At 44.0% G+C, this 15,620-nt stretch overlaps 2 protein-coding genes across 6 annotated transcripts in view; one reads left to right on the forward strand and one right to left on the reverse strand.

Moving 5' to 3' along the window:
- SLC35A1 (solute carrier family 35 member A1) overlaps positions 1-8,836 on the forward strand; it is a 29,670-nt gene extending 20,834 nt beyond the window's left edge. Inside the window, exons 6-8 of the mRNA XM_005299697.4 lie at positions 5,768-5,944; positions 6,303-6,437; positions 8,303-8,836. Of these exons, the coding sequence (XP_005299754.1) occupies positions 5,768-5,944; positions 6,303-6,437; positions 8,303-8,436 (446 nt within the window). The 3' untranslated portion in view covers positions 8,437-8,836. The remainder of the gene's footprint in view (positions 1-5,767; positions 5,945-6,302; positions 6,438-8,302) is intronic.
- Positions 8,837-12,200: 3,364 nt separating this feature from the next.
- RARS2 (arginyl-tRNA synthetase 2, mitochondrial) overlaps positions 12,201-15,620 on the reverse strand; it is a 55,512-nt gene continuing 52,092 nt past the window's right edge. For all 5 annotated transcript variants that reach the window (XM_042857572.2, XM_042857571.2, XM_065590178.1 and 2 more), the window contains one exon: positions 12,201-12,343. In XM_042857572.2, the coding sequence (XP_042713506.2) occupies positions 12,304-12,343 (40 nt within the window). In that variant the 3' untranslated portion in view covers positions 12,201-12,303. The remainder of the gene's footprint in view (positions 12,344-15,620) is intronic.

Raw genomic sequence — 15,620 nt, forward strand, 5'->3', positions numbered from 1 at the left:
AGAAATCATACAGTGTCTTGCTCTCTTATTTGTCAGTGTTTGATTTTGCAAAGGGACACATTTCTGTTTAGCCAAAGTGAGCAGAGATGCCTCGTACTTGTGTGAACAGTGCAGATAACTTCTGCTATGTTTGTGGTGAAGTGACTTTTGCATCACAAAAGCGCAGTATAACCACTATGGTTAAGAAAGCCTATCACCTTTATTTTGGCTGCAAAATTGGAGATCAGGACAAGAGGTGGGCCCCACACATATGCTGCAACACTTGTGCAACAAATCTTGGCCAGTGGTTGAACTGGAAAAGGAAATCTATGCCTTTTGCAGTGCCAATGATTTGGAGAGAGCCAACAGATCATACCAGCAATTGTTACTTCTGCATGGTGCCTCCAGTTGGGAAAGGTGTGTCAAAGAAGAAAAAGTGGACTGTGCATTATCCAAACATTCCATCAGCTATACGCCCAGTACCCCACGGAGAAGGACTGCCGGTTCCTGATGCACCAGAATCACTCTCACTTGAGTCAGATGAGGAAGAGGAAGAGGATGAAACTTCTGATCCTGAACCATCAATGTCACAGGACCCACATTTTCTCCCATCCTCCTCCTCTGAACCACACCTCATAACACAAGGTGAACTGAATGACCTTGTCAGGGATTTGGAACTACCCAAGAGTAAGGCAGAGCTGCTGGGCTCCAGACTACAGCAGTGGAATCTCCTGGCAGGTGATGTTAGGGTTTCTATGTTCCATGACCGTCAAAAGGATCTTGTCCCATTCTTCTTCATGGAAGGTGATCTTGTAGCCTGCAACAACATCGATGGTGTGATGGCAGCCCTCAACATCGTTCACAATCCAGATGAGTGGAGACTGTTCATTGATTCATCGAAGACGAGTCTTAAAGCTGTTTTACTGCATAATGGCAATGTTTTGCCATCAATTCCAGTTGGTCATGCAGTCCATATGAAGGAAACGTATGACAACATGAAACAACTTTTGAGGTGCATAAACTATGACCAACATCAGTGGCAGCTTTGTGGTGATTTGAAGGTTGTTGCCCTCTTGCTTGGTCTGCAGACTGGATACACAAAGTACTGCTGTTTTCTCTGTGAATGGGATAGTCGTGCAAGAGATTCCCACTACATCAAGAAAGATTGGCCGACAGTCATTGGAGCCTGGGAGGAAAAGTGTTCAGCATCCACCACTTGTTGAATCAAGGAAGATTTTGTTACCACCCTTACACATCAAGCTGCGTCTGATGAAGAACTTTGTCAAGGCCATTGACAAAACACAAGCAGCTTTCAAGTACCTCTGTAGAAAATTTCCAAGGTTAAATGAAGCTAAGATAAAGGAAGGTGTCTTTGTTGGTCCTCAGATTCGTGAACTTCTTCGAGATGATGCATTTGACCATGCACTGCGTGGCAAGGAAAAGACAGCATGGAAAGCCTTCCAGTTAGTGGCAATAAATTTTCTCGGAAACAACAAGGCAGACAACTACAGGTTGTTGGTGGAAAACCTCCTCAAGGCATACAAAAGCCTTGGTTGCAACATGTCACTAAAGATACATTTTTTGCATTCTCATCTAGATTTTTTTCCACCGAACTGCGGAGCAGTGAGCGACGAGCACGGCGAGCGATTTCACCAGGACATTGCAACAATGGAGAAACGCTATCGGGGCAAATGGAGCCCATCAATGCTTGCAGACTATTGCTGGACAGTGACAAGAGATGCTTCATTTAATGAATACAAGAGACAAGCCAAGAAGCGCTGAGTAGACACTGAATAGGACTAAACTATGTACATAATAGTTTTTTGCCTTTTGTTTCATAATAAATTTTATTTATTTATTATTTATATAACCCTTTTGCTGATTTTTAAAGCGTTACATAAACAGGACAGGTGAAATATTATCATGTAAAGCAACCATAAACACATGAAAAGACATAGGTTTACAATTTATGATTAAAACTCTATCTACACAATATACATAGACATAAAATGTAAAATCTTAAATATCTTAGAAACAGTAGCCAATCAGTTGTTTTAATTGTCATATTTGAATTCAGCACATCAAAATACATAATAAATAGCACATTTTATCTCTGAAGCAGACGACTTCTCAAAAATTGTAGACCAGTGTAATTGGTCATGAACCAAGAGTTATCACTTCCAACCACTTCTAGTTCTCACCACATGAAGCTTCCTGTGAGGCTCCTCTGGTTGTCACATGTGCTTATTCTTATAGTCATAGAAAACAAAATCCTTTTGAAAAAAGATCTTAGCAAAAGCAGCCTCATTTATAATACAGACCTCCAAAGTGCCTATCTAGGGCTCTAGCAGCCTTCTCCAAAGGGTTAAAAATACAAATAAAAAATAAATTCAGCAGCTGTTCCTCAGCTTGAAACCAAAATGCTTTAATCAAGCCCAGCCAGCATCCCCTTCCCCACCTACTCCAGCCATTACCGTGCCATGCTGTTCCCTCCCCAGCAGCCTGTGTAAATAGGTGGGCTGTGGCAGCCTACCCTGAAGGTCAACAAATTCAAACCATTTAGGACCAGAATGGGGGAGGTTCAGAGTTGAGGACCCCTCTCTTCTGTAGCAAGAGGGCACCAGGATGAGGTACCTCCCCGACCACAATTATTGCAGTGTAGCATAGGGAAAGATATGGGCAGATCTAAAGCCACTCAGAAACCAATATGCAGTCACTGTAGATCCCAGTGCATTGGTATCAAGTACTGCCAGTGAAAGTAACCACTTAATGAGCTAGCTGATACATTTTGCATTAGCTTCAGTTTCAGGGCTGACCATATAGAGTGCATTGCGCTTGTCTAGCAAAGGCCACATCTGAAAAACAGGTGGAATCTCCTAGCCATATGAAGATGGAAAAAAGCTTTATTGGAAACTAATGCTATTGTGATAATAGCAGCTGGGGATCCAGTGGGCCTATAAGAATGGTTTTGTCCAATGTAAATTGACAGAATACCTTTTAAGAATTCCGATCTATATCAAGAATAGCTTCTCCTGAGTGCTAGCCACTCCATCACACCCAGCAATATTGCCCAGTTGGTTTGTGCTTTTTGTGTGCATTCAGATGTTTTGTACTAAATCTCAAGTATTACATCATTGGTCTGGAAAGCAGCCTCAGACAGTTGTGTTCTTCTGAGATGGTAACATTTATGGGTCATGTTGACATTGAAAGCAACTTGTTGAGCAGTTGATTAAAAAATGAGTCAGACTTAGTTTTCCAACTGGCTGCAATGAATTATGTCTCAGTGGGTGGAAAGCAGAACAATGAGACCACTGTGACTTCAACAACTACTAGATCAATCACAGACTGTTTTTTTTGCTCTGCTCTTACAGAATACATCTCTGCAATGATGTCCAATTTTCTTGTTTAATTTTTTGTATTTGCACACATGCAGTTATAAATCTGCTCTGTAGCCTCTGTATGTCTCATACATACATGCTATATTTTTTGTATTTTTTTAAATTCCGATGGTCTTAAACACTAATTATATTCTTCATCAGTAAACTAATAGTGTGGCCCTGATTTTCAGAGAAGCTAAACAGCTCTAGGTCCCATTGACTTCAGGTGGCGTTGTGGGTGTCTAGCACTGGTGAAAGTTCTGCCCCTAATTTCTGTTATACAAGCACTTCATCCTCTTCCCAGTTCTCTTCATTTACCCATCCCATCCTGGTTCAGTGGTAATGTGAAGGCAGCAACTAGGAATAAAGACAATATATGACAAATGGGAAAGAGAGAGCAGTCAGGATAAGTTAGAAGAAAATTGATATGGAAAGCTAAACACAGAAAAATCCATGGCTGTAAGGACAATAACAAATTTTGTCCACTATATCATGAGTAAAGGAAATCTTAACAATAGTATAGCCCATTACTAGGTGAAGATGCTAAAATTGTTAATGCAGCAAAAGCACAAGTGTTCAATAAATATTTCTGTTCTGTATTTGGAAAGCAGTAGGATAATGTACTCGTATCATGGATGATGAAATACTTTCTAAACTATTAGTAACTAAGGAGCATGTTAGACGACAACTACCCCTCTACCGCGATATAACACGACCCGATATAATACGAATTTGGATATAATGCGGTAAAGCAGCACTCCCGGGGGGGAGGGGGGGCGGGGCGCGGGCGGCTGCGCGCTCCGGGGGATCAAAGCAAGTTCGATATAACGCGGTTTCAGTTATAACGCGGTAAGATTTTTTGGCTCCCGAGGACAGTGTTATATTGGGATAGAGGTGTACTAGGGATAAGCATTTTAAAATGAGCAGACCTGGATAACTTGCACCCAAGAGTCTTGAACAAGTTGGTTGAGGAGCTCTCCAGCCCACTGATGATAATTTTCAATAAATCTTGGAATACAAAGGAAATTGCACAAGACTGGAAGAGTTCCGTTGTGCCAGTATTCAAAAAAGGGCATGTGGGGTGAACATAGGCTGGTTAGCCTGCCATCAACCCTAGTCATAATTATGGGAAAGCTGATAGGGGATTAAGTTAATAAAGAATTAAAGGATGCCAGTTAACATGGTTTATGGAAAACTGATCTTGTCAAACGGATTTAATTTATTGATGAGGTTACCAGTTTGGTGGAATAAAGGTAACTGCATAGATGTAATACTAAATCAAACGCCTTACAAAATGGTTAGAACCACTCAACATTCTCATTCAAAAAGTAGCATTATACAATATCAAAGCACAAGTTAAAGGGATTAAGACCTGGCTAACTAACATACTTCAAAGTAGTTGTCAATGGGGCTCATCATTGAATTGGGGTGTTTCTAGGGGGATTCTGCAGGGATGCTATTCAACATTTTCAGCAGTGGTCTGGAAGTAATTAAAAAAATTGCAGATAATAAAGATTGGGGTAGTGGTAAATGATGAGGACTGGGCAGTCACACAGCGTGATCTGGATTGCTTGGTAAACTGGGCCCACTAAAACAAAATGCACTTGAATACAGCCAAATGCAAATTATACATCTAGGATCGAGGAATGCAGGCCAGACCTACAGAATAGGGGACTGTATGCTGGAAAGCAGTGGCACTGAAAAAGATTTAGGGGTCATAGTGGACAGGTAACTCAACACAAGCTCCCAGTGTGATAGTTGTATCCACTACAGACGGGAGTAGTGAGGTGATTTTTACCTCTGTATACAGCACTGGAGTACAATTTTGGGGTCTACATTTTAAAAAGGATGTTCAGTAATGGAGAGGGTGCAGAAGAGAGCCACAACAATTATTCAAGGGCTGGAGTAAATGCTTTATGGTGAGCTCGTTAAGTGTCTCAATCTGTTTACCTTAGCTGAAAGAAGATTGAGGTGACTTGATTACAGTTTGTAAGTGCCTTCACGGGGAGACAATAGTGGGTACTAAAGGGCTCTTAAATCGAGCAGGGAAAGGCAGAACAAGAACCAATGGCTAGAAACTAAGGCCCGACAAATTCAAATTAGAATTGGGACACAATTTTTTTTTTTCAGTAAGGGTGATTAGCTGTTGAAACAAAAAACCCAGGGAAGTGGTAGATTCTCCATTTCTTGATGTCATCAAATCAAGACTGGATGCCTTTCTGAAGATATGCTTTTAGCCAAGCAAGTTACTGGGATCAATATACTGATAATAGATGAAATGTAATGGTTCGTGATAGACAGGTGGTCATCTAGAAGATGACATAATGGTCCCTTCAGGCCTTAAACCTCTGTATAGCTACAAACCTTTGAGTGATTTTTGCCTTCACCTTTATTGAAATCTCTCTTTTCAGGAGTCTATTTTGAAAAGGTATTAAAGAGTTCAGATACTTCCCTGTGGGTGAGGAACATTCAGATGTACTTGTCTGGGATTGTGGTGACTTTAGTTGGTGTTTACTTGTCAGAAGGAGCTCAAGTTCTCGAGAAAGGATTTTTCTATGGCTACACATATTATGTCGGGTTTGTCATCTGTAAGTATCTTTCAATTCTGGTGCCCTGTCATGTTGATTCAAAACACTCAAATTCAGTCAAGACCAGGAGCCCTTAAGTGAGTGAGTTTGGAGAGGAAACATTTAAATTTCCTTATAAAATCAAAGAACTGCTTTTTCAGCACAACATTAATTAATGAATAGAACATCCATAATAATTCTAGTCATGTCCTTTCTGCTAGATGCCAGTTAGACTATCTATTTTGCTGTGTGTGGTTTTTTAAATTACAAGTTAGCAAGATCAGATCATAGTACAAACAATCTATACACCATTACAGGGCTAAACAAATTATTTTTACACCAAGATTTTAATAATAAGAATGTCTTATTTGCTTCCCAGTGCTTGCCAGTGTTGGAGGCCTCTACACTTCTGTTGTTGTTAAATACACAGACAACATTATGAAAGGATTTTCTGCAGCAGCCGCCATTGTTCTTTCCACTGTTGCATCAGTGATGCTGTTTGGTTTACAGATCAGTAAGTTGCTTTTGGCTAATGTTTGTTTCATCCTCCTGAGTAGACTGGTTACAGTGCATGTTGTAATACTTTACAGTCTACTGTGGGGTTTTCTTCTTTGTCTTTTTTACCTTGGCATGTAATTTTTGGGACTGACATTGGCTAGTGACAGCTCAAGCTGTGTTGTAGCATCATATTTGCTGGATACTACCGTCCTACGAGTCCCAGGAATACTATGCGTTGTGTTCTTGGAGGGGATTCAGATGTGCTCTCCCATCCCCCACTTGCTACTGAAACAGGCTGAATATCAAAACCTTTCATTTTCATATTCACCAGAGGCTGGAACTCTTTCATTTTAAGTCGCTCCGTTGTGTCAGTTTCCGATCCTGTGGCTAATGGAAAAATTAGTATTCCTGTATCTCTGGCAGATGTTCTGAGTTGATGACAGTAGCTAATAAAGGAACTGCTACAATATTTTCATGCAGCGTTCACTAACTCTGAGCCAGTCCTATGTTAACGTCTCAATTATTTATGAAATTCATAGATTCATAGATTCTAGGACTGGAAGGGACCTCGAGAGGTCATCGAGTCCAGTCCCCTGCCCGCATGGCAGGACCAAATACTGTCTAGACCATCCCTGATAGACATTTATCTAACCTACTCTTAAATATCTCCAGAGATGGAGATTCCACAACCTCCCTAGGCAATTTATTCCAGTGTTTAACCACCCTGACAGTTAGGAACTTTTTCCTAATGTCCAACCTAGACCTCCCTTGCTGCAGTTTAAATAGCAATGCCAAGTCCACAGTAGTTGTTCTATAGAGTGCTGTAATAACTGTTACCCTCCTGTTTACAAGTGCCATGACCAGCATGTGTGCATCAGGCAAACCCCAGCGTAGTGGTTTAAGGACATATCTTATATCCTTCACTGCAGAGACAAGGTAATATCTTTTATTGGATGAGCTTCTGTTGGTGAGAGACAAGCTTTCGAGCTACACAGAGCTCTTCTTCAGGTCAGCTCTGTATGGCTCGAAAACTTCTCTCTCACCAACAGAAGCTGGTCCAATGAAAGATACGATCCTCACCCACCTTCTCTCTCTAATGTCCTGTGACCAACACAGCTCCAACTACACTGCATCCTTCACTGCAGTCAGAATTCTGTCTAACATGACATTTGCCCAGCAGAAAGAGGCAGAGGGCAATGGTGAAAGAACTTCACAATGTGAGGGGTGGTATGACTTAATGAGGTGAAACTTGCAAGGGAACTTTGCATAAAGTGAAAAGCTTCCCAAGAGTTAGCTCTAATGGGCTGTGGAACAGTGCCCCAGGATGAGTGGTGGACGCTTGACTGTCATTTTTAAAACTAGACTGGACAAAACACTAGAAAATGCACTGGCTGATCTAACTTCTGTGACAGAACCTCAGCTTTACTAATAGTACTCAAAAATCAGTATAGATTTGGAAAAGCAAAATGTGCTAACACTCTATTAGATTACAATTCCAGTTACAGAATATTTTTTGATTAGAGGCCAACCATGAGTTTGGTTTGACCGCATTGAAGGAGTAGAATCCAGCAGTCATTAAGGAAGAACAAATACAGAACTGTAGGATGTCTGTTTCGGACTTTCTCCTCTGACCTTCACACTATGATTGACTGAAATGCTATGACGTTTTGGGGGCTGGTAAATGATCAATTTTCACTGTCAAAACATGATACTAATTTTACAAATTATTAGGATGACCGCTCACGTCTCCCTTAGAGTTGTAATTAAGGAGGATGTTGGAATAGTAGAGTGTAACTTTCTCAGTTGTCTCCCCTACGAAAGTTTTATCTTTTTGTTTTCATTTGGAGCTGAGTGTTTAAACAATGTCTTGTTTCCTTCCAGCTGTAACCTTTGCTCTCGGTGCTCTCCTTGTTTGTATTTCTATATACCTGTATGGATTACCACGACAAGACACCACAAAAATCCAGCCATCGTTAGAGACAGAGAGTTCGAGAGAGAAACTTATTCATATGTGATGTTTGCAATAAAACAACAAGAGACACTGCAAAGGAAAGACTTGGGGGAAAAAAAACCTGTTTTTAATTGGCCTTAAACTAGTCATGGAAAGACTTAATTTGGACAGAATAAAAGCAGCAGTTAATTCTGTAAGGAAGTGAATGGTTTTCATTGGATGATACATTCTCCATTTTTGCCAAGCTCCTGAAGAAGCTAGTTCATGGAAGGCATGTTCCTTTCATGTTGGACTGTGAGGAGCCCATCTACCAGGAATGAAGAACGAAGGAATTGAACCTTCTGTTGTATATAAAAGAGGGACATTCTCTCTGGCTGTATATTTGAAAGACTGTATTGTGCCATTTATGGGCAGAAATGCTCAAAGGCTTCAGAAGCTCTATTAAAGGATGTCTCATTGCCAAAGCTGCTCCTTTCACTCATTTGGCTCCAGAATTCTGAAAACGTTGGTCTGATTACCCAAATGTAGGGAAAGAAGAACCTTTCCTTTGACTAATAGGTGTATCATCTTGAATACCAACTGGTTGCTGAGCTCACACCCTCTTTAGGTAAATTAACTGTTACTAATAGGTAAGGCTACGATTATGTCACAGAATCTGTGACAGTTTCTGCCCTGGGGCTGGAGCTCCCAGCCAGCCCTGCCCTCGCAGCTCCCAGTTCCCAACCTGGTGGGGGACCCTCAGCAGCTACCCAACCCCGGTGGCTGGCCGGCGGGACCCCGCGCACCTGCCCAGCCGCAGCAGGCACGCCCCACACCTGCCCAACTGCGGCCAGCGGCTGGAGGACTCTGCAGCTACCAGCTGCCCTGGGCAAGGGGACCCCACAGCAGCCCAGCCCCAGGGGCAGGGACACCCCGGAGCTCCCATGCACTGCAGCAGTGGGTGCTGAACCCACCTACTCCTTTTGTCAGGGATATTTTTAGTGAAAGTCAGGGACAGGTCAGGGGCTGCCGTGAATTTTTATTTCCCGTGACCTGTCCCTTTCACTAAAAATATCTGTGACAAAAACTTAGTCTTACTAATAGGATGAATGTGAGCAAGAGTGGACTGTTGAAAGGAAAAACCTACTCTCATAACTTCGTCTATATTGAGCATCCTTTAGTCACTAAGTACAATTGTTGCTTTCAGCCATAGTGGAACACCTGTTACAATGTACAAGTACATTTTTCATTGAGTAACTTTTAAAATGTGAAGATGTTTGTATCTTTTATAAAACTAGTGTAAAATGTCCCAATTTTGTTAGGAGTAATTTGTGAAACTAGTTCACTGATTACATGGGGGAACCACTAATGATGTTCTCTTCACATCTCCATATTGGTGTCAAGTCAGGACGTGAGGTTTTTGGTTCGAGGCTGATGCATACTTTATCTATATTCCAAGTAGTTTTCTGTGCCATAGCACAGATTGAGCCGTTCTGCACAGCAGAGGGATGCATGTAAAACCTAGAAGTGTTTTCCTAAAGTTTGTGTTTTGTTTGTTGAAGGGTGACTGAAACCTGCATAGGCTCAACAAATGCCTGAGAGGGCAAAACCACTGCTGTGGTTGATCCTCAATTCTTTGGAAGACATCCATCAATACAGCCCATTTAGTCAATGCATTCATAGAAAACATACACAGCAATTAATTGCTTCAGGGCACTTTGTACCATTTCATTTCTAGAAAACCAATGTTGGTACATTTATTCAGGTTAACTTTCATAATTGACTAAATTCTAGACCTGACCATAGGTGATTAATGCTGCTGCTGTTTGAGAGCCTTCAAAGTCAAACATAGGAGGCTCGAGTCTAACTCACTCCCACTTACAAAATAACTGTTGAAATTCTACTTCATTGGTTGCTTTGTAATGAAACAGCTTAATGTGCAACCCATTACCCCACCTTAGAGACATCAGCCTTTTGAAATCTGATCCACTTCAAAAAGGGTATTAAAAGCAGAAGGACCTGCCCCTCTCGTTTTTATTTTCATTGTGACCTTTTCCTATTCTTCAAAATTCATCTCTAAGGTAAAGAAAACCCCCAACAAACAAAAGAAGATCAATTTAACTTGACTATAGAGGGGAAATAGCAAAACTGAATGTACACAAAGGACCTGATTTGGGTTTATTATGCACTGTGACCCTCAGCAGGCCTGGAAAATCCCCTGCAACTAGGTGTTGTCACTGCTATTAGGGAAGACTAAGAAACCCAGCCAGGGGTGTCCAAAGGATAGAAGGCAGTATCCAGGCTCTGAGGCATAGGTGGGGTGGCCTGTGGTGGAGGGGGGGGTTTGTCCTAGGCCTTGCAACCATGTAGGGACAGCTCTGCAGAGGTGCCCAGCCCCACCCCCTTTACGTTGCTGCATGCAGGCCCAGCCTCCCTCCTCCCCGTCATGGTGATCTGCTGCTAGCTGCTTCCAGCAGATGTGCCTGGGCTGCCATAGAAGGGATGTGTGTTCCCCACAGATTTCTTTGCTCCCCCATTTTTCTGTGGTGGAGCCAAGAAATCTGCAGAAGGTATCAATTCTACACCCCCCGCAGGACATAATGTGTATACTCCTGGGGGAATCTTAAGGCATTGGTTAGCAGGAGCAGTACACTTGGTTAAAACAACATGCTCAATGGAGGATAGAAAAGTAAATATTAGCTCATTTGTTCCTCTTCCTCATTCCCTCTGGTGCTTGTCTTTCAACACTGAGGAAATGTAGTGACAATGGAGCTGACTCATAAAATGAGAACTTTTTCCTTTACCCCTGCCTCTGAGGTGAATTTAGCAGCCATGCGTCTCCATCCATTTTAAGTAGAGCGTTACGAGCTAATCTGGCAGGTGTGGGGGCTGTACTTAGAATTAGTCTTCCAAGTACAAAGTGCTTGGATTTTATTCAGGAACCACAAACAAATTCTGGCAAGGCCTCTTATTGCTAGTCATGAAATAGCAATAGGGTAATATGTTAAGCTCCCTTCCACTATCGTATTGTTTTAGGGCACATCTGTTCCAAGGTTGCAGCTTGTGCTCAGTGGTATTATCCTTAGATTATGATGTGGTACTCATGCTAATGTTTCTTCATCTAAAAAACAAAACAAAACCACTTTTCAGAGCCATCTTTTCCTTTGAAACTGGGGAGAAGTCTCCGGGGGAGGAAAAAGAAGGTTTGGCAGCTGGTCCAGGCCATATAGTTGAAGTGGGAAAGATCATAAAGGCAATGGGAAATCCAGAACAGCCTGTAACCAAACCATAGTTTGTGTGAACTGAATTGCAGCAGTAGATGAAGCATCTAGAGCTATTACACTATTAGGTTTAGATAAACTTCAATTTAATCACTAACAAGAGCTCAAGGTGGGTGGGAGAGTAAGTAACGTTGAATTGTGAAACGGGAGTGAAATACACTGAAGGGAGGATATTTTTAGTGAGAGCAAGTGCAAGAGAAGAGACTCAAATGCTTGTGGACATGTGAGGGTGAAACTGAATCTCTGTCTCAAAGAAAAAGCACTCTGCCCCACCAAAAAAACCCTACCTGATACCTTGCTTATCCTCCACTAACAGAATCACTGGATATAAATGAGAACTTGGGAGTTACAGAAGATGCCAATAAGTGATTCTGTTAGTGGAGGATAAGCAAGGTATCAGGTAGGGTTTTTTGGTGGGGCAGAGTGCTTTTTCTTTTTCAAGAGCTCTGTCCCATGAGAAGCTGTTCGTACACTGCCCTCAGCTTGAGGCACAGGAGAACACCAAAGACCAGACAAGAAGAGAGTTTGTAGGACTGAAGTAACAATGAGGGTCATAGCACGGGCTGGATTCTCATTAAAAACTTTTACTAAGAAGCTTAATTTACATTGTAAGAGGCTTTTTTGTTACATCTGTGTGACAGGCGTGATTCCAAGAAGTTTCATTCCATTAGCTAGAACAGAACGCGCAGCCTGGAAGAGGCGGAGTCTTGCCTGCAAAATAAAAGTAACAATCAACTTATGCAGTCCCTCCATCTGAACAGCGGTTTATATTTACATGACCAAGGAGCATAGTCTCAAGGAAAGGGCTAGGAGGAAGCCTGTTAAAAATGAAGACAGCTACAGTGTGTGTCATCTTTGTTTAGGAGTCTGAGGATTACGGTTTGTCCAACACTATGAAGATACAAAGTGCCGAATACTAGTAGCAGCTCAAGGACTAGAGGAAGCCACTTTCATCCTCCGCCACAATAGCACTGAACAACTGATCTAAGGGTGAAAGTGGAGGAATTTATTCCCAATGTTGTAGAGACCATTCAAGCCAAAGTCGGACTCAGGTCTCTAGCCACATCCAGCCTGGACTCCCAGACCGAGGGAACAAGACCCTGCTGCAGAAAGCCTAGCACAGGAACGAGCAGAGTGGAGAGCTGCCATGGTGGAACACAAGACGATTGGTCTGGATCGGGGGGGGCCAACCTGTGGCTCCAGAGCCGCATGTGGCTCTTCAGAGGTTAATACGCGGCTCCTTGCATAGGCACTGACTCCAGGGCTGGAGCTACAGATGCTAACTTTCCACTGTGCCGGGGGGTGCCCCCACTCCACCCCTTCCCCCAAGACCCCTGCTCCTTCCCTGGAACCTGCCATGCCCTCACTCCTCCCCCTCCCCCACAGAGCCTCCTGCGCATGTGAAACAGCTGACTGCAGCAGGCGGGAGGTGCTGATTGGCAGGGCTGCCGGCAGGCGGGAGGCGCTGTGGGGTGGGAGCTGATGTGGGGTTGCTAATGTATTACTGTGGCTCTTTGGCAATGTACATTGGTAAATTCAGGCTCAGGTTGGCCACCCCTGGTCTGGATCCACAAAGGGACTCAGCTGTTGCAGTGCCTATCGTTTAGGCACCTCTGGAACAATAAGGAGATCCATAAAGCCTGAGTTAAATCCCTTGGCTCCTTGTATAAGGGGCTGGGGGGGGGGGGATTGCCTCCCTTGTAACTTTTAGCCTAGTGATTAGCGCACTCATCCAGTCTGTGGGAGACCCAGGTTTGATCCCCCACTCTGTCTGCTGGAGAGAAGGGATCTGAACAGAGATCTCCTACCTCTAAGGAGTGTGCCCAAACCACCAGGATATTCGAATATCTCCTGTTGAAGCCATTCCACTTGGTATAATTACTGAAAGAGTCACTGGGCCACAGAGACTGACTCCATAGACTGGTGGTTAGGGCATCCAGCTGAAAGGTGGGAGCTGCAGGGTCCAGTCCCCCTGCTTCAAATCACTCTTATGCCAGGTGGAACAGCTTCACCAGAGGAGACTGAGCGAGGCCCCTCCTCCCGCTCAGAATATCCCCTAGACCAGTGGGTAGGGCACTCAGAGGTGGGAGACCCCTATTTAAATCCCTTCTCCCCATCATGCAAAGGGATGAAGTGAACCTGGGTCTCCCACACCCCAGGTAAGTGCTCTAACCACTGGGGTAAGCGTTAAGGAGGCAGGTGGCACCTCCTCCACTGGTCAGATTTGGAACATGCAGCGAACATGCTACTGCATTAGAGCCCGTAAGAAGCCAGGCAGAGGAGTGCTTGTCTTCCCCGGCTTCATGGATTGCACTGACGCGTAGGCATAAAATAGGCTGTGGATGCCCAGAGTGCAGCAGTAACTTCGGTGCCTGGAGGATTGGGCAGCAGTTGAGTGAGGGTTATGTGGATAGCAGTGGCAGCTAATTCTGGGCGTTAGGTGCCTAAGTCCTTGAGTGGATCTGAGCCACAGCAACTGTCAGAAAAACAAGGAGTTCCAAGCAGCACACAGGTAAGACACATTCACCTTGTGGCCGCACTGGACCTTTGAGAAGCTGAATATAGACATGTCCTCTCACCTTCCCATGATCATTTATTTGGCGGACAGCCTAGCATAGTCATATTTGGTTGCCGTAGCCGTGCTGGTCCCAGGATATTAGAGAGACAAGGTGGGTGAAGTAATATTTTTTATTGCGCCAACTTCTGTTGGAGAGACAGCTCTTGAGCTACACTGAGCTCTTCTTCAGGTCTGGGAAAGGTACTCAGAAGGCCTGTCTACACTAAAAATGTAAGTGGGGGGCTTCCAGCCTCCCACACTGCCCCTCTTCAGTGGAAATGCTCCTGGTAAGGACACGCACCACCGACAGGAGAAGGATAGCATGGACATGAACTGCTGCAGTAATTACTGCAGTAGTTGTAAAATGACTTAGAGTCAGCAGGGAACCAGGCCGGGCTGCTGCCTGGAGGCCCAGTGCTCCCCAGGGGAAGCCCTGGTACTGCCTGGAGGCTCCCAGCTCCCTGCCGCCGGGAGCCCGGCTGTTTCCCTGGGCTCTCCACTCCCCACCGCAGCCAGGCTCCCGGGTGAGAGCTCTGCACTCAGAGTCTGGGCAGCTCCTGGTAGGGAGCCGAAAGGCTTGGGGCAATCACTGGGCTCCCCCTTGGGAGCCGACTGGCTGGGAGCGGGGAGCTGAGCGGGCACATCCCGGTGGCTGCCGGGAGGCTCTTGGCTCCGTGTGGGGAGTCCAGCAGCTGCACCAAGGTTCAGAGCTTAGAGCATGCGGTGGGAGCATGTACCTGGGGGACAGCTGGGCTCTAGCTGGAGCCCCCCCACCTACCCCAGTGACAATGTGGTTTTCTGGTCAATTTCACAGCTCCCAGCAGGGAGCCGTGAAATTGACAAGAATGACAGCCAACAGCGGCTGTAAGTAATGCAGTGTCTACAGGGACACTGCATCACCCTAACTACACTGACATAAGCCCTATGCCTCATGGAGGTGGAGTTATTATGTCAGTGTAGTAGAGCACTTACTACAGCTTTGCTTCCGCAGGTGTGTACACACTGGCATAATTACATTGATGTAAGCTGCCTTATGTTGACCTAACTGTAATGTAGACCAAGCCAGAGTGTCACAGCAAAATATAAGGTGGAACAAATTTTTTAGCCTAAGTAATTAACACATCTTCTAAGGGACCTGCAAGGTGAAGTGGTCTGTTAACACCCCTGCAGTCATAGGACAAGAAAGGGGGTACTGTGAGTTACAGATTGTTGTAATAAACCATAAATACTGTGTCTTTATACAGTCTTTGATTTGTAGTGTCTAGCAAAGTTATGAATTCAAGCTCCCAGGCTTGTCTTTTGAAAGTGTTGTGCAGGTTTTCTTTGAGGATGAGGACTGAGAGGCAGAGATAGAGTGATCGCTTTATGAAAAGTGTTCTCCCATGGGTGATCGGGTATTTTTGGTTGGAGCTTAAATTCATAACTTGCTGA

This window comes from Chrysemys picta, chromosome 3 (assembly GCF_011386835.1).
Source record: "Chrysemys picta bellii isolate R12L10 chromosome 3, ASM1138683v2, whole genome shotgun sequence".
Classification (NCBI taxonomy): domain Eukaryota; kingdom Metazoa; phylum Chordata; order Testudines; family Emydidae; genus Chrysemys; species Chrysemys picta.